The sequence below is a fragment of the Chiloscyllium plagiosum genome, unplaced genomic scaffold (genome assembly GCF_037043375.1).
Source record: "Chiloscyllium plagiosum isolate Xiang-an unplaced genomic scaffold, Cpla_swu_hap1 HiC_scaffold_36, whole genome shotgun sequence".
NCBI lineage: Eukaryota > Metazoa > Chordata > Chondrichthyes > Orectolobiformes > Hemiscylliidae > Chiloscyllium > Chiloscyllium plagiosum.
In genome coordinates, this window is record NW_028270174.1 from 33,133,044 (window position 1) to 33,152,575 (window position 19,532).

Sequence of the window (19,532 nt, forward strand, 5' to 3'; positions counted from 1 at the left end):
ATCTCATCAAAAAAAGCTACTTATAAATATGACTATCTTTCAATAAATTTTTGCTGTATTTCCTTACATAATGTAAATGCTTTTAAAATTGTTGTACATTATAAATGGAAAAATATTGCACAATGGAAATTAAAGTTGGTAACTAAGGGACTAATTTAAGATAGCTGGAAAAGAATATTTAAAAAAAGGGGAAAAATTATAAAATGAGTGAGTTACAATGAGCTGAAGTATATTAGAAATGTGGTTAACAGTAGCATTTAAAAATGGAGCTGCATGCATATTTAACCATTACAGCACAGACAGTGTTGGACATATCATTTTTTCAATGCTGGTTCTTTGTAACACCAGTTCATCCAGGTGCACACAGTTCACTTTCCTTTTAGCCCTGTGATTTTATTCTCCACAACAGTTCAGCCATTTCTGGTTTAAAAACGTTGATTCATTCTGCATCCAACAACAGCTTATATTTATATACCATCTTTAACATGAGGAAATTTCGTAAAGTGCTCCACACAAATCAGATGACCAAGTGTTTTCAAATTGATAAGTTTTAAGCAGCACCATAAAGGAAGAAAATACAGTATACAGGCTGTGGATAATTGGCAGGATATTCCATTGATTCGAGACTGGTCAAAGTGCAAAAGAAATAGAGAATTTAAAATCCATTTGTTGGGGGGGGGGTTGCATGTGCACACATACAAAGTCAGATTTAGATGCATCTCAGGGAGGCAAAAGACTTAAAAAACCTACAGAGATAGGAGGGGATGACGCTTAATTCGTAACAAGGAAGACAATTTTAAAGTCAAGTTGGGAGCCAATGCAGTCGAGTAAACATGACAGCTAGACCTGACAAATTAAGTCAAGAGGAGTTTCAGATGACCTCAAAATCAGAGAGGTTAGCAGGAAGACAAGCAAAGAGAGGATTTGAATAGTCGAAGCTGCGAGTAAAGAAATAATGAACAAAGAGCTTTAGCAGTAACTCAGCTGAGACGGAGTAAAATTGGGGGGTTTTAAAGGTGGAAATGTGTAGCCTTAGGGGTGACAAACAAGATCAAAAGCTAATCTTGGGATCAAATGTGACACTAAAGTTGAGATAACAAAATCCAGTCTAATCTCATGTTTCCAGGGAAAGGGTTAACTTTGATGATCATGGAAAGGAGCTTGGAGTATAGACTGGAAACGATGGTCATTGTTAGAATCTGCCCTGGACCAAACAAATTATGGAGCTCAGATCTTGGCTACTCTGTGGTAGTCTTGACCACTTTGGTTTTAAAAAAAAGTTGCATTCCATTTCCTAATTGCTCACTACACAAAACGTTTTTCATTTAGCTGCTGAATCAATGCTACCAATGGAATGGTTTCGCTCCATCTATTATCTAGATTGCTCATGATTGAGCAACCCTATCAAAATCTCTTGATCTTTTTTAAAATGAGGGCAATGTGGACTTCTCCAATGTAAATACATAACTGAGAAGCCCCTCAACTTTACAGCTTGACAGTAATACTTCATTTTCTCAGATTGAAGTAACATTTGGGCTGCTTGGTGTCTTGATGTGAAAAGTAGTCCTTATCACCTTAACTCTGGGAATTCAACTTTATCCACCTTTGGACCAAAGCTGAAATCAGGTTTGGAGCCAAGTGTTGAATATTACCAGAGTTATTTCTAGTGGCTGAATATTGGTCCACGTGTATAATGTCATGTATTCCCTTCAAACTGCATGATTATTTAGGAACCAGAAACTATCCACCCATAACCTGGACCCTTTTGGGTCCTTCACATTAGTGGTTACACAAAAATATTGATTATGTTTGCTTTAGCATACTTCAATAAAATCAATTGTGTTTCATTGAAGTTTCCTACTCACTATGCACATACATCTGCTTTCACTACGCAGACCAAAAAGGAGTAATTTTTAAAACAAACAAAAACCATGAATCTTCTCTCAATTTTTCTTCCTTTTGGGGAACTGGGGAGGTGGCAGATGGTTTCTCAGCTGATCAGCTTGCTGAATTGCATCATGAATGCTCCTTCTGTAACCAGCATGTCCTGATGTGGCCAGTGGCCCACATGTACGGCACCTCAGGACCTCCTGGTTAAGCAGCAGAGATACGAGCGGCCAAGAGGCAACCAGGAGACTGTTATATCAATAATGGCAGAGTGTTTAAAAACTCCTTGGGTCCCTCCTTCATGACTATTCAGACCAGATATCCTGTTTCTGGATAGCGCATACCAGTGTATGGTAATGGTGAAACCAAGGACATTGTTTGACAGTAATTAGAAGTACCATTTATGTCAGCCTGTTGCTTGATCAGCCTGAGGAGCAACTATTCCAACTTCAGCACCAGACCCCTAGAGTGTTACTCGAGTGTTAACTCAGACTGTTACTGTGAAAATTTTATGCTGAAGCTGATGCCATGTGGTGGTCGGATCAGTGGGCCTTCATTGATAACAACGTTCTATTCCAAACTTTGTTTTAGTTAAACTAAACTTAAATTTACAAACAACCTTGGTGAAATTTTAAACAGAATCACTAGCCCAGTAGCTTAACAGCAACACTACTGCTCCCTGTCTTACTGCTTCATAGATTCTCTTGCATAAAAAGATACTTATTTCTGCAAGCATGTCAATAGTTATTTGATTCACCTCAATTAATGATATAAAAGGCCAATTTTAATACATTGCAAATATAATGCAGTAAATGTGATCTACTTCAAATCATAAATTGAGTTTACTTCAGAAGTGAAAGTAGGTAAGATACATCACTCAACACTTTTTAAAAAAAATGCAATTCCCCCATGATTGAATTAATTAACAAGAATAGGAACAGGAATAAACCTTTTTTTTTAAAATAAGTACTCGGATCAAGAATTAGAGGTTTGGTACAGACTATACTGATCTTACCTTGGTGGGCCTTTGGTGGTGCAGGAGGCACCTCCTGGTTTATGTCAACTGGTGGTTCAGGTGCTAGGGTATCGAAATGTTCTTTACTAATGACAGTCAACTTCTTAAAATTCTCAATTTCTTGCTATATTGTAGAGGGAAAGGCAACAGTTACATTCAGACAATTTTCACTTTGATTGTGATAAGGCAGAATGCATTTCAATGTAAAGATTTAAGCATAATTTTCAGTACAAAAGTGGCTAAGTGATAATGACACAATTTGCTGTGACTGAAGATATCGGAGCAGAACTAGGCCATTTGGCTTATTGACTCTGCCCCACCATTCAATCATGGCTGACGGGTTTCTCAACTCCATTTTCCTGCTTTCTCCCCATTATTCTTGATCCCCTTAACTATCAAGAACTCTGTCTGAAATGCACTCAATGACTTGGCCTCCACAGTCCTCTGCGACAATACGTTCCACAGATTCACCACTCTATAGCTGAAGTAATTCCCCCTTGTCTCATTCTAAACGGCCGTCCCTTCATTCTGAGAGAGTGCCCTCAGATCCTAGTCTTTCCTACTAGTGGAAAGATCTTCTCCAAGTCACCTCTATCCAGGCACTAAGTTTTCTAAGTTTCAATCAGAACCCCCCTCATCCTTGTCAACTCCATCAAGCAGAGACCCCGGAGCCCTCAACTGCTTCTCACACAAGCCCTTCACCCACCAGGATCACTCTTGAAAATTGTCTCTGGCCCACCTCCAAAGCAAACACATCCTTCCTTAAATACATCACCCAGAATTGCTCTCAATATACCCATGTGCAGTCTCAACTGAGTCTTATACAACCTCAGCAGTTCATCTCTGATCTTGTTTTCTAGTCCTCTTGAAATTAATGCTAACATTCCATTTGCCTTCCAAACTGCCAACTGAACATACATGCTAACTTTAAAAGGAACTCCTAGTTCAGGATTCTCAAGTTCTATTATGCTTCAGATGTGAAGCTTTGACCTATTTAGAAAATAGTCTACACCTCAATTTATCCTACCAAAGTGTATAACCTTTCACCTCTTCCCCACTGCATTCTACCATTACATACTCTCCTAGCCTGCCACAGTCCTTCTGCAGCCTCCCCACTTCCTTAACACTTTCTATCCCTCCACATATCTTTATGTAATCTGCAAATTTAGCAATACCCTCAGTTCTTTAGTTCAAACTGTTAATGTGTAACATTAATAGTTGTGGTCCCAACACGGACGCATGCGGAATTTCATTAGTCACTGGCTGCCTTCCTGGGGGAGAGAGAAAAAAAAAAAAAATCGCTATCTCTGTCTTCTGCCAGTCAGCCAATCCTCAATCCATGCCAGCACCTTGCCTCTTGCACCATGGGATCTTAATTCAGAGCCACATATGCAGCACCTTGTCAAAGACAGCCTGGAAATCCAAATACATCATGTCCACTGGCTCTCTTTGGTTTAACTTGTGCATTATCTCTTCAAAGAATTGTAACAGATTTGTCAGGCATTACCTTGCCTTGAAGGAGCTGTGCTGACTTTGAAGTAAACTGCAATTTTGTTCTTAAATAACAGACTCTAAAATCTTACCAACAACTGAGGTCAGGCTAATCGGCCTGTAGTTTCCAGTCTCCTCCATCCCTTAATCAGGGGCTTTTACATTAGCCATTTTCCAGTCCTCAGTGATGCTCCCTGACTCAGATTCTTGAAAGATCACCACCATTGCCTCCACAATCTCCTCAGCTATCTGCTTTGAACCCTAGGGTGTAATCCATCTGGTCTGGTTGTTTTATGCACCTCCAGACCTTTCAGTTTCCCCAGCTCCTTCTCCTTAGTGATGGCCAAAACATCTGACTCTCCAAGTTCTGGTGTGCTGCTGGTGTCTTCCACTGTGAAAACTGATGTAAAATACCTATTCAGTTCCTCTGCTATTTCTTTGTTCCCAGTATTTCTCCAGCCTCATTTTCCAGTGATCCAGTGTCCACTTTTGCAAATCCAAAAAACTCTTGTAATCTTCTTTTAGATTACTAGCTAGCTTTACCTCATATTCCATCTTCTCCCTCCTCTATTAATTTTTTAAAAAGGCTTCCCAATCCCCTAGCTTCCCATTAATCTTCACCACACTGTATGCTATTTCTATTGCTTTCGTGAGGTCCCTGACTTTCTTCATCTGCCATGGTTTGTTTCATCCTCCCGAGCGGGTTTCTAATTCCTTGTGATGAATTTCTGCTGTGCCTCTTGAACTATACCCATTACTGCTCCACCGTCTTCCCTAGAAGGCTCCCCTTCCAATGAACTCTGGCCAGCTCTTCCCTCATGTCTTTGTAGTTACTTTTCCTCAACTGTAATAACGTTCCATCTGATTCTAGCTTCTCCCCCTCAAACTGCAGCTTGAATTCTTTCACATTATCATTGCCCGAGGGACCCCTTCATCTTAAGCTCCTATTTAAATCTGCCTCATTACACATCACCCAATTCAGAATTGCCTGTTCCCTTGTGGACTCTATCACAAGCTGCTCCAAAAATCATTCTTGCAGACATTCTGCAAATTCCTTTTGAAATCTGCAAACAATCTGATTTTCCTAGTCTACCTGCATATTGAAGATCCCTCGATTGTAATAATTCTTCCATACTTTTTCCATTTCCTAATTTATTTTCTGCCCCACATTCTAATTACTGCTAGGTGCCTGTACACAACTCCTGGTGGTTTTTCCTTTGTAGTTCCTCAATACTTCCAACTGTAGATCATTTCTTGCTATCAATTAATTTAATTTCTTACTAACAAGACAACCCTCACCTCTGCTCATCTACTTGTCCTTTCAATAGGACATGTAACCTTAGATATTTAGATACCAGCCCTAATCCTCTTGCAGCTACGTGTGATATCTGCAACATTGTACCTGCCGATTTCAATCTGTGCTCGCAGCTCATTTATCTTATTTTGTATACTGCATGCATTGAAGTACAACACAACACACTTTGTCTTGCATTTATTGCCCCCTTCTCAGTTATCCCTTCAAGTGTGCCCGAAGTTAGATTCCTGATCCTTTTTATACTCTACCCAATTACTTGTTATTAAAGTTTCCACAGCATGTCAAGCACACCCCCCCCCCACCCCCTTATCTCTTAGCATAATTTTTCATGCAACTGAACCCACACCCCATTTACTTTAAAGCCCTATGCACAGCCCTCTTTTACAATTTGCCAGGACTCTGGTCCTTGCATGATTCAATTCATAGAGGCATAGAGATGTATAGCACAGAAACAGATTCTTCAGTCCAACTCGTCCATGTCAACCAGATACCCTAACCTAATCCAGTCCCATCTGCCAGCACTTGGCCTATATCCCTCTAAACCTTTCCTATTCATTTCCCCATCCAGATGCCTTTAAATGCTGTAATCGTACCAACCTTTACTACTTCCTCTGGCAGCTCATTTCTCCTCTTCCCCCCCCCCCGCCCTACACACACACACCTCTCTGCATGAAAAAGTTGTCCTTTAGGTCTCTCATATCTTTTCCCTCTCACCCTAAACCTCTGTCCTTACTTCTAGACACACACCCCCACACCCCAGGGGAAAGACTTTGTCTATTTATCCTATCCATGCCCCTCATTTTATAAACCTCTATATGGCTTGTCCCATTGAAACAGCTCCCTCCTTCTCCAGTACTAGTGCCAATGTCCCATGAATTCGAATTGCTTTCTCCCACAATGTTTGAGCCACATGTTCACCTCTTCAATCTTGTTGACTCTGTACCAATTTGCTCATGACTCAGGTAGTAATCCAGAGATTGCCACTTTTTTGGTTCTACTTTCTTAATTTAGCCTAGAGTTGCTTATTTCCTTCAACAGGTTCTCTTTCCACTTATATTGTTGGTACCTAAATGGACCATGGTAACTGCATTTTCCCCTGCCCACTCAGGCACCAGACAGGAAAGGCATCCTTCAGGAATTTCGACTCTGGCCGCAGAGAACACAGTCTATTCCCATGACTACTATTCTTGATTACAACAACATTTCTCTTTTCTCCCCCACTCTTGAATGGCTCCCTGAACCATGGTCAGTTTGCTCATACTCTCGATAGATCCCACTCATCCACACAGGGAGCAAGAATCTCAAACCTGTCGGACAAACTTCAGTAGAACCTTTCAAATTAAGCATCCTTCTAACCAGGCTGGTTTTTTTTAAACAAGGAGAAAGTGAGGACTGCAGATGCAGCAACACATTTTCAGCTCTGGTTTTTTAACAACCCTTCTTTGAAATTAATATCTGTTGTTATGTATATAATTACGTCCTTTGTATTTACAGTTCATTATGCAGGAAGTTAACCACTCACTTTGACCCCAATCAAATGCAAAATGCAGTTGATCCCACCAACATGTTAGGGAACATCTTGCAGAAACTGCAGTTTTGAGATCATCTGCAAAATATGAACTTGTGATTTGGATGCAAGTGAAAGTCTACAATTAATTGTTTGCAATTTGCACTTGTTACAGGGACCCATGTTATAGTATCCCTTTGTAATACCACTGCTCATCAGTTTGTAAGCGGACAACTCCATGTACTAACAAGTCCATTGTCGACTTTAAAGTCCCATAGTAAACAGACTCTGAGGCACGAGTACATATGTACAAAAGGAAGAAATGAGAGTACAGCATAACGTGCTAGGAATTTATTTCAGCTTGATACCTCAATTCCAAAGTAAACTGAACATTAGTGTATTCAATATGCCCTTAAACACCCTACATTAATACTTTCCCTTGATACTAAATTGATTTCTCCAATCAACTCCAACCATCAACTCATTAGGGTTCATGAACATGTTCAACTAGGAAAGTGCTAAAAATTAAAGATAGGAACGGGAGGTTGGAAGCAAACTGCATCCAGAAAGTGACCGTTCAAGTTGTGTGAGACAGATTCAAAGTTAAATGCAAGAGGTTTAAAAACAGGGATGTGAAATTCACTTCCAGAGTTAGTAGTTCAAGTATGTCAATACTAATTCTGATGATAGAAACAGGGTTGAAGGAAAACAGGAACTGGGTAAACAAATAAGATTAGAACTATTTGCTTGTATGGAAGTGCAAAGCTCAAGGACCAAATGGACCAAAATAATTTGAGAAATACATTAAGGACAAAAGGGTAACCAGGGAGAGAAGATCAGCAGGGCTGCCCACGTGTGGAACCTCAGGAGATGAGAGATACACTAAATGAGTATTTTGCATCAGTGTTTACTCGGGAGAAGGACATGGAAGACGTCAAATGTGGGAAATACATAGTGACATCTTGAAAAATATCCATATAACAGAGTGGTTTTGCTGGATGGATTAAAATGCATAAAGATGGATAAATCCCAAGGACCTGATCAGGTGTACCCAATAACTCTGTGGGAAGCAATTTCTGGGTCCCTTGTTGAGATATTTGGATCGACAGCCACAGGTGAGGTGGCGGAAAATCAGAGGTTGGCTAATGTGGTGCCACAATTTAAGAAAGACGGTAAGGAAAAGCCAGGGAACTATAGACCGGCGAGTCTGACATAGTTGGTGGGCAAGTTGTTGGAGGGGACCCTGAGGAACAGCATTTACATGTACCTGAATAGGCAAGGGTTGATTAGGGATAGTCAGCATGATTTTGTGCGCGCGAAATCATGTTTCACTAATTTGATTAAGTTTTTTGAGGAGGTAACAAAGAGGATTGATCACTGTACATAGCAAGATCAAGCAGAGGCTACAGCAGCAGATGAATGGACACCACACAACAATCAACAGACCAGAGTGTTCCCTCCCAGCAGAGAACACTTCAGCAGTCCGGGACATTTGACCACAGTCCTTCGGGTGACCGTCCAAGGCTGACTTCGGGACAGCCAACACCACAAAGCAGCCATGCAGAGGTTGATACCCAAGTTCGGTACTCATGGGGATGGCCTCAGCTGTGGCCTTGAGTTCATGTTACAATACAGGTGACCCCACAGCACTATACACCCACACGCTCATGCAGACCCTCTCTCATAGACAAGCACTCTCTCAAACACTCACACATACACACTCACACACATGCACCCTCTCAGACTTATACCTGTTTACACTCATTCTCACAGACACTCATTCCACACAAACACGTTTTTGGGGTGAATTTGTAGTTGCCGAGTTGCTTTTTTTGAGCAAAATAAAATGTAAGTCCTAGGATTTGCATATGAAAGAGCTATCACCAACATGGTCATTCTAAAAGATGAACGACGTAACAAACAATCCAGGTCATTTTCAATATATAATTTCAGTTGCTTCACAGTGTAAATTTTTGCTATAAATTTGGTGTCATAAGATCTTACACTTCACAACCACTTGAAGGAGCAGCACCCCCAAAGCTTCCAAATAAACCTGTTGGACTATAACCTGGTGTTGTGAGATTTTTAACCTTTGTACACCCCAGTCGAACACTGGCACCTCCAAATCATGGTAACATTACGAGTACAAGAGTTTCTTTAGATATGTAAAGGGCAAAAGTAGACAATGGGCCACTGAAAAATGACGCTGGAGTAGTTGCAATGGGGAACAAAGAAATGGCTGAGGAACTGAGTAAGTACTTCGGGTCAGTCTTCACAATGGACGATATGAGTAATATCCCAAAACTTCAAAAGAATGGGCGGGGGGGGGGGGGGGGGGGCAAAGATGAGTACAGTGGCCATCAACAAGGAGAAGGTACTAGAAAAACAAAAAGTCTAAAAGTGGATAAATCATCTGAATCGGATGGGCTACACCCTGGAGTTCTGAAGGAGATAGCAGAAGAGATAGTGGAGGCGTGGAGTGGTGATCCTTCAGGTATCACTGGAGTCAGGAAGGATCCCAGAGGACTGGAAAATCACTGATGTAATCCCCTTATTTAAGAAGGGAGCAAGGGAAAAGATGGGAAATTATAGGGCAATTAGCCTGACCTCAGCCATTGGCAAGATTTGAGTCCATTGTGAAGGACGAGATTTCTTGACTACTTGAAAGTGCACGGAAAAATACAACAAAGTCAACCTGGTTTCATCAAGGGGAGGTCATGCCTGACAAATCTATTAGAATCTATGAGGTGATAAAGAGTAGGTTAGACCAAGGACAGCCAATAAATGTTGTCTATCTGGACTTTCAGAAAATTTTCTGATAAGGTGTTGCACAGAAGGCTGCTGAGTAAGGTAAGGGTTCATGGTGTTAAAGGCCAAGTACTAGGTAGCATAGATAGAAGACTAGTTGTCTGGCAGAAGACAGAGAGTGGGGATAAAAGGGTTCTTCTCAGGATGGAAGCCAGTGACTAGCAATGATCCATAAGGGTCAGTGTTGGGACCACAACTTTGCACCTTATACATTAATGATCTGGATGAAGGAACTGAGGGCATTCTGGCTAGGTTTGCAGATGATACAAAGATAGGTGGAGGGACACGTAGCATTGAGGCAGTGTGGAGGCTGCAGAATGATTTAGACAGGCTAGCAGAGTGGGCAAAGAAGTGGCAGATAAAATACAGCATGACAAAAGTGAGGTCAGGCACTTTAGTGGGAAGAATAGAGGCATGGACTATTTTCTAAATGGGGAGAAAATTGAGATATATGAACTACAAAGGGACTTGGAATCCAAGTCCAGCTTTCTCTTAAGGTAGACTTATAGGTAATTAAGAAGCCAAATATAACATTATCACTCTTAGGAGTAAAGAGAAGACCTTTTAGAATGGATACAAGGAGAAACTTCTTTAGCCAGGAAGGGGTGAACCTATGAAATCCATTGCCATAGAAAGCTGTGGAGGCCACATCATTAAGTATATTTATAACAGAGATAAACTCTTGACTACCATGGGGATCAAAGGTGAAAACTGGAAAATAGAGCTGATTCAATGGGCCGAATGGCCTAATTTCTGCTCAGTCTTATGGTCCCTCAGTCTTGTAACTTAAGTATTTCTATTCGTATTAATCCAATTCAGCAACCACGTGACCCAAATTTCAAGAGATCAAATATAAACAAAAGATTGTTCCCTATAAAAGTTTATTAAAAAGGAAAAACCTGCCAAATAATTTGTATATACTGGCCAACAACTGAAAATTCTATATCAAATGAAAAATAGTTTTAACCCATTTCATATTCTGCTCAGTCTACCATTTACCAAATAGAATCCAGCACAATAATTGGTTTGAATATAAAAAGGGCACTTTAATTTGATGCCCTTTAACTGAGACAATCATATCATCTCAGACTGACTCAGGTCACTGACCAAACTTAAAAGATTAAGATGATCTACACCAATTCAGTTTGTAACTCACCTTTATAGTTGAATACTCTGGCCCGTTTTCTTCCATCCAAAGGTCTTGTTCGTAGTAATATAAACCATCATTGATAGCCTTCGCAAGCTCTGTTGAAATTTTTGCTCGGGAAACATGATTCCCTGTCCGGTCACCACCTGGGTGTTTGCGCATGTGAGGAGGAGTCTGAGTCACAATCAAGATCTTGTTCACATCACGATCATCAATTTCATAATCTGAGTCATCATCCGACCAATCTGTGAAAGCATTCTTGCGCCCTTCTATCTGTTCCATTTCTTCATCAAACATGAAATCCAGTTCCTCCTGTTCCTCCTGTTCCTGTTTTAGCACCTGAGGTTTGGGTGAGTTATGTTCCTGCAAAATCACAATTAAATGGTATACAAAATAATGAAAATTAATTATTGCTTGGGACATCAAACCAAAAATTTATCTTGATATTTTCTAATCAACCTGTTCAAATTCTTTACACACCTCTGGAGCAGATGGGACTTCAATTTAGCCCTCTTGGTTCAGAGGTAGGAGATATGATCACTGCACCACAAGAGCCCTTTGGCTTATGGTGTCGAGTACAAATTTCAGCTGCCTTTATCTTGACCACTGATTATTCCATTTATATTGCAGTTTAACCATGTAAAGCTGATGTCTTTTGCAGTGGGTGCAGTGATTTACTAGGTTACACTAAGGTTGAGGGACTGGAACTTAATGGAGGGAACACTTGGGATTACTCTTGCACTAGACAGGATAAAAACAGATACAGTAGCGCCTCGACATACGAACGACCCCATGCACGAATAAATCAGTTTACGAACAGGATTGTACGTAAACTTTTGCTTCAATGTACGTACGAAATTCAAGGTACGAACGAAGGTATGAATGCAAAAAGCCTGTGCGCGACCATGTGGTTTCATTGTTCTGCTTTGCTACGCGCTTGTTGAACGCAAAAGCTCTTAGGCCCAGTGTGATCTCATTCAGTTTGTCTTTGGCACGTGCGCTGTAAACAGCCGTCCAAGCATTCTTACGCTATCCGAGCAATGGGAAAAATTGATTCAGTTCGCGAACTGTTCGGTTCGCAAACCGGGTCCCGGAACAGATTAAGTTCCTAAGTCGAGGCGCTATTGTATAATAGAGTTCATTAATCAGAAAAGATTGGTTTTCATTGAGAAAAGGATTGTTAACCATGAAGACAGTTAAAATAGAAGCAAAAAGAGCAGGAAACTGGAGAAAATCTTTGCAGCAAATGACCTAGATTGTACTGCCTGACAATGCAGAAACAGTAATTTTCAAAAGGCAAATAATTTAAGGAGAAAATGCAGAGATAGGAGGAAGGAACCACTGAATTGGACTAATTTGCAGGCATCAATTAAATGAAATTCCCTGCAAATCTGTGATCAGACACTGATGTACAATCACTGTTAAATTCACCATTTAGTAACTGCATCAGGTCTCTCATCAAGTTTCTCCAGAATATATGATCAGAAAATACAGTACATAAAAACCTCTAATATTACAAAGTTAATCAAGACATTTCACAGAAAAAGAAAGCCTATGTGGATGTGCAAAGGCCTTGAAGAGGAGCTGGCTTTGAAACTTTTAAAAAGCAGAGAAATTTGGCAGTAAAATAATTTCTTTTGATAAGGAATGAGGAGAGGAAGAATTAAATGGAAAAGAAAAACATCTGAATTGGGATGCTGCAGTGACTGCAATTGCTCCATCCAGCATAGCAAGCACAAGCTGTAAACTGCCATGTCACAAGAGTCATGACAACGGATCCAGGAATGAGAAACTTCACTTATCGGGATAGAATAAAGAAGCTGGGATTATTCTCCTTGGAGATAAGGTGGCTCAGAGGAGATTTGATAGAGATTGGCAAAATCATGAGTTGGGATGAGATTGTGAGAAGCTGTTTCTGTTCATAAATGGTGGGCAGAGATTTCAAGTTATGTACCATCAAATCAAGAACAATATGATAATGTTTTTCACTTAGCAACTAGTTAGGGTATGGAATGCCAGATGTCTCAAACAAACATGAACATTCAATACAATAGAATGAGCATGCATGGGGAAAAGGCAGGAGATTGGCACAAGTAATAACGTGCATTTGCAGAGTCAATGCAAGTAACATGAGTCAAATGGCCGCCTCCTTTGCTGCAACAATTCTTTGAAAAGTGCGAAGATTGGATATAATTGACAAGACCCTGGGAATTGTATTAGGTTTAAAAAGTCATGGGACAAGAATTTTAAATGCAGAACACTAGAATTCAAGATTTGAATTTGAAGTGATAACTTTAACACGCTCATGACATGATTTGTTTTTAAATTAACACCAGGGCACAGAGTTGATACCAAAAAATAATACACTCAATTCAGCTGCCACTATACCAAATGCAACAAAGTCTATTTCCATCAGATATCAGTACTGAACATAGGTCTGTTTACTGGAAGTAAAACTTGTGGACATGTTTTACAACTGGTGTAAAGATAGATCAGCAAAATCTTTTCATGTGAACAAGATAGATAAGAGCATAATAAAAGTAAGGTTACAAGAGCAAAAACTTTCAATTAACTTAACCAATTAGAGTGTGTGGTGGGGCAATCTGGTTTTATTCTGAATAGAAGTGCTATACTTGGTGGACCAAGAGAACTCTAAACAATTTATCTTAAACAATAAAATTCAGTTTTCAGTAAATACTGAACATAATCAGAAGTACGAAACTTCAGGAATGTAATCCGCAAACATTTTTAAAAATGATAGCTTTCCATCGCAGAAGACATGATATGACACACCCAATAATCTACAAATTTAAAAGTCTTTCGTTGTTCAATTTGTCTGAATTGTTTAAAAGTTTAATACATGTTTCATTTGTTCAAGAACAGGTATAACTTTTGTTCAATATTTCACACTTGTTGAACACTTAATTCTCCTGGTTTCCCTCTGTTCATACTTTAAATAGTCTTTTTGTTTTACTTTTATATTATTTTACTATAGCAGGTTTTATAATCTCAGCATGAGTGTTTTGAACTTGAAAGAGGTCATGAGACAAGGGTTCCATTTACCTGGGTGCAAGACCAATTCTTTCAAAGAAGGGGAAAAAGCACAAAGCAATAAGTTGAACTGACAGATCACAACTGGACATCTTGAAGACAGACAAATAGAATTTTAGATGGAAAACGAATAATACTTCTGCAGAAAGGGGTCATTAAATACATTAGTGAATGTTTGGACATGGAAGCGTACTTGAATGAATGAGGGAATTGAAACAGCAAAATTTGATCTCTGAAGATAAGCTCAATGCCAGCTGATAATGATATATCTGGTCTAATCCAACTTCCTTAAGTCCTTTAAGTTTGGCACATTGATGGAATATCCTGGTATACTTTTAAAATAACATGAGGGTTTCTGCCCCTATCTTTCTGCGGGTTGCTTTCCAGACTGTCACCCTCCTTGGATGAAAATACTCTATTCGCCTGCAATCCTATCACTTGACATCTACTCCCCCTTTCCAGTGACCTTGTTAATGGAATGAAGACATTTCTACTCAATAATTACAGCCTTCAATCCCTTCGTCTCTGTTCAAAAGGAAACAAAACACAGCCCAACCAATCTTTCCTAACATTCTCCATTCCTGCCAATATCCTCGTTAATCTTTTAATTATCCTTTTCAGTCATCACACCTTTCTAGTATCAGCTAGAACCGCATACTGTTCTCTAGCTGTGACTGAACAGTTAATACAGATCTAACAATATCTCCCTATTATACTGTAGACCATGGCTAGTAAAAGGTATTTATTCTGCATGCCTTCTTAACAACCTTATAAACTTGCCCTAACTTCATGTCTGTTTCTCTATACTTCAATAGCCTACCATTTACATCCATTCTTTGCCTCGTTTGTCATCACCAAATGAACTACAACTCCTTCTCCCATTGCAAGAATTCTACTTGCAATTTTTGTAGTTACCTGTTGAGTCTACTGATATTGTCCTACAGTCTACTTTTCCTCTTCACTATGAACTACATGGCTTACTTACGTGCAAACATCTTTATCATTCCCCCACAAACAAATCTAAACCACTAATAGAGAACGTGATAGCAAGGGGTCCAGTACTGCATGCCATTGAAAATAGCTTGCCCGTCATAAAACAACAGCTGATCATAATCCTTTGCTTTTGCTACTGGGCCAGTTTTTGGTGCAAATTGTCACTTTTTTGTGGATCCTTATCAACTTTTATCTTTGAGGTTGCCGCCACGTGGACTTGCATCAGTAGTCTCGCTAAAATTTATGTAGACAATAAACCCTCACTGACCCTCCCTGTTACAGGATCTCAATATAGTCAGTCAAACATGACGCCTCAACAAATCCACACACTCAATTAATCTGTGCCTCTCTAAACCATGATTATAATGTCTGAATTGTCTATTGAGGTCAGAAGTCATACCACACCAGGTTATAGCCCAACAGGTTTTTGAAATCTCAAGGTTTTGGAGCACTGCTCCATCAGGTGATTTCACTTCACCTGAAGGAACAGCACTCCGAAAGCTTGAAGATTTCAAATAAACCTGCTGGATTATAACTTGGTACCATGTGACGTCCACCCTGGTCCAACCCAGTCTAACACCAGCACCTCCATATCAATTGTTTGCGATTTACCCAATACAGACATTAAAATGACCTGCCTGTGTTCACTCATGCTCTCTTTTCTTCCATTTCTAAATAACAGTACAAATTTAGTCACATTCTTGCACCATGCTTGAGGCTAAACCAGATTTGAAAATAGTGGCCAGGCTTGCTCATTTTGTTCCCCTTGCTTCCGTTAACAGTCTAGGGCACATTTCATCCAAGACGACAACTTCCCACTTTCATAGGTGTTAAGCACCTCAATACTTCTACTTCACTTTTTCACATCTTTCATACCTCTCAACTACGAACATAGCATCCTCCCAAGTATTTTTTGTGAAAACAGAACCAAACCAAATTCTTCCATTTCCACACAAATCATGACAGTGCTCTCCAATTGGACCTATTAATCAGTTGTCATCTTGCTTTCTGTGTATTTATTAATACATATTTGGGTTTTCCTTAATCTTGTTTGCGAATAATTTTCATGTCCACCTTTGCCTTCCTATTTTCCTTTAGGATTACACCCCTGCATTTTTAAACTAAGGATTTCTATAGTCCTAAATTCTTGACATCTGATATATACTTTCTTTACTCTGCACATTCAACATGTACAAGGGTCTAGATGTGGGAATTCCAAATTTTCTCTTTCGGGGAACACATTTATTCTGAACACTGAAATTCTCAAGAGTCTAAACTTAATGCTCAAGGAAGTTTGTGTGTAATTTGCTAAAATGGGTGGATCACAGACAGACTTCAAGAAAGCTCGTTAGTTGATTATATAGTAATATTACCTCCAACAGCACCAATGACCAAGACTGAAAGATGAAAATATGAATTGCTTCAATTACTTTTTGCATTAAGGTGATGTCAAACTAAGGCCCAAGCTGCCCATAATGTCAAAAAAATGCTGAGCACCTCAACTGAAAACTCCAGGAAACATGCCATCTGCCAGCTTTCTCAGTAGAACTCCAAGTTAGCATGTACCATATACTCCCAATAGCTACCAAAATGACTTCTCAGAAATCCACAATACTGTTGGCAGACACTCAGTATGTTGGGCAGTGATGCAGGGAGTGCAAAGATACATTTAGAAACATTATGTAAACAGTAAATGATAATTTTATTTTCAAAGAATCAGCATTGGCCAATAGTTCACTGAATTGATCACTATTCATTCATAAGGCTCACATCAGTCATCGTACATGTTGTGCACCAAAATTGGGAAGCTTTAGCCTGCTAATATTGAACAAACCAAATCAGTGCTTTAAAAAGACTTGCATATAGCTACTGCCCATACATGTACAAGTAACCCTTGTCAACAGAAGGCCAGCAACTAGTGATTGTCAGATTGTTTTCTTAAATAGATGCAGGGAAAGAGACAAGAGAGATGGAAGACAGGAGGCTTTAAGATTAAATATGTGAAAAAGAAATGAATGATTTTACATGAGGGAAAGGAGATGTTGCCTATCAAAAAGGAACGAAATAGTAAGCACACAGCACTGAGACAATGACAAGGAGAGCAAGAGGGAGATGGGGGGAAAAGGCATAGGAAATGGAAATTGCATATATCAATGGCACCAAAGTAGATTTGGCATGAATAATCATTAAGCTCCATAGAATTCATAAATTTTCACTATATTGCAGTTCTCACATCTGGTCCACTGATTCAAACCAAGATTAGCATTCTTATGTTACAGCAAATTGAAGTCTAGAACTAATAAGTTTGTAGATGACACCAAAACTGAGGCGTAGTAGATAACAAAGAAGGTTACCTCCGAATACAATGGGATTTTGATCAGATGGGCCAATGGGCTGAGGAGTGGCAGATGGAGTTTAATTTAGATAAATGCGAGGTGCTGCATTTTGGAAAAACAAATCTTAGCAGGACTTGTACACAATCCTAAGGTCCTTGGAGTGCTGCTGAACAAAGGAGACCTTTGAGTGCAGGTTCATAGTTTCTTGAAAGCAGAGTCGCAGGTAGATGGGATAGTGAAGGCAACATTTGGTATGCTTTCCTTTATCAGTCAGAACATTGAGTATAGGAGTTGGGAGGTCATGTTGTGGAGGTCAGTACATTGGTGAGGCCATTTTTGGAATATTGCGTGCATTTGTGTACTCCTTCCTATTAGAAGGATGTATTTTTTTAGATTAGATTAGATTAGATTTCCTACAGTGTGGAAACAGGCCCTTTGGCCCAACCAGTCCACACCGATCCTCCGAAGAGTAACCCACCCAGATCCATTTCCCTCTGACTAATGAACCTAAGATTATGAGCAATTTAGCATGGCCAATTCACCTGACCTGCACATCTTTGGACTGTGGGAGGAAACCCACACAGACACAGGGAGAATGTGCAAATTCCACACAGACAGTCGCCTGAGGCTGGAATTGAACCTGGGATCCTGGCACTGTGAGGCAGCAGTGCTAACCACTGAGCCACCATGTCACCCTTTGTGAAACTTGTAAGGATTCAGACAAGATTTACAAGGATGTTGCCAGGGTTGGAGGGCTTGAGCTATAGGGAAAGCATGAATAGACTGGGGCTGTTTTCCCTGGGACTGTCAGAATCTGAAGGGTGATCTGAAAGGGGTTTATAAAATCATGTGGGGCATGGATAGGATAAATAGACAAAGTCTTTTCCCTGGGGTGGGGGTGTCCAGAACTAGAGGGGATAGGTTTAGGGTGAAGGGGGAAAAGTATAAAAAGGACGTAAGGGACAACATTTTCACGCAGAGGGTCGTGCGTGTATGGAATGAGCTGCCAGAGGAAGTGGTGGAGGCTAGTACAATTACAAATTTATAAAGGCATCTGAATGGGTACATGAACTAGGAAGGGTTTAGAGGGAATGAGCCAAGTGCTGGCAAATGGGACTAGATTCGGTTAGAATATCTGGTTGGCATGGATGAGTTGGACCAAAGGGTCAGATTTCTGTGCTGTACATCTGACTCGAAAACACCAGCATTTTCAATTTAACTGACAAATTTGATCAAACTGATATATGCAGCAGCATAAATTATGCTTAATGATTATAGAATTGCTAAAATAATCTTTTGCAATTAAAAACTTTATTGAAAAGTCATGGCAGAAAATTAAGTGGTCAACAGGCTCATGCATTCTCAAGAGCCCGTACGAACATGAATGGTAATTTCCTCTTCAAAAATAAGCTTGGCTGGCTTCAATAAGACCAAACACAAAGTTACTAATTGTGCACTGTAGACAAAATATTACACTGATTTAATAGCATATTAACACTGATACAAGTAAAACATTTAATCCCTGAAAGATGGGGGAGTGGGGGGGGCGCGAGGGGAGGAGGAAGGGTCTCATGGAAACCTACAAAATTCCTGGGCGAGGTAGATGCAAGGAAGCATGCTCCTGATGGTAGGGGAGTCCAGAACCAGGGTCACGGTCTAAGGAAATGGAGTAAACCAGTTTGAACTATGATGTGCAGAAATGTCTTCACCCAGATTATGCTGAGCCTGGGGAATTCACAACCACAGAAAGCAATCGAAAATGCAATAAATTTTTAAAAAATTTATAGTTGTACAATCAGCCATGATCATAAATGGTGAGGCAGGCTCAGAATGTGCCAAATGGCCTACTCCTGCTCCCATTTTCTATGTTATATGTTACTTTATCTCTCATGTCAAACATATGGCATACTAGTGGCAGTTTTGGCACCAAGAGACTTGACATTAATTCATTCATAATAAATATATTTTGTACTCAAGTATGA

At 39.9% G+C, this 19,532-nt stretch overlaps 1 protein-coding gene across 4 annotated transcripts in view; it reads right to left on the minus strand.

The window, feature by feature from the left end:
* LOC122539387 (la-related protein 1B-like) overlaps nucleotides 1-19,532 on the minus strand; it is a 114,393-nt gene that overhangs the window by 25,026 nt on the left and 69,835 nt on the right. For all 4 annotated transcript variants that reach the window (XR_015753331.1, XM_043674174.2, XM_043674172.2 and 1 more), the window contains exons 12-13: nucleotides 11,180-11,533; nucleotides 2,903-3,026 (exon numbers count right to left, since the gene is read on the minus strand). Coding sequence is in view for 3 of the 4 variants with exons in the window: in XM_043674174.2 (XP_043530109.2) it covers nucleotides 2,903-3,026; nucleotides 11,180-11,533 (478 nt within the window). In the remaining variant the exon portion in view is untranslated. The remainder of the gene's footprint in view (nucleotides 1-2,902; nucleotides 3,027-11,179; nucleotides 11,534-19,532) is intronic.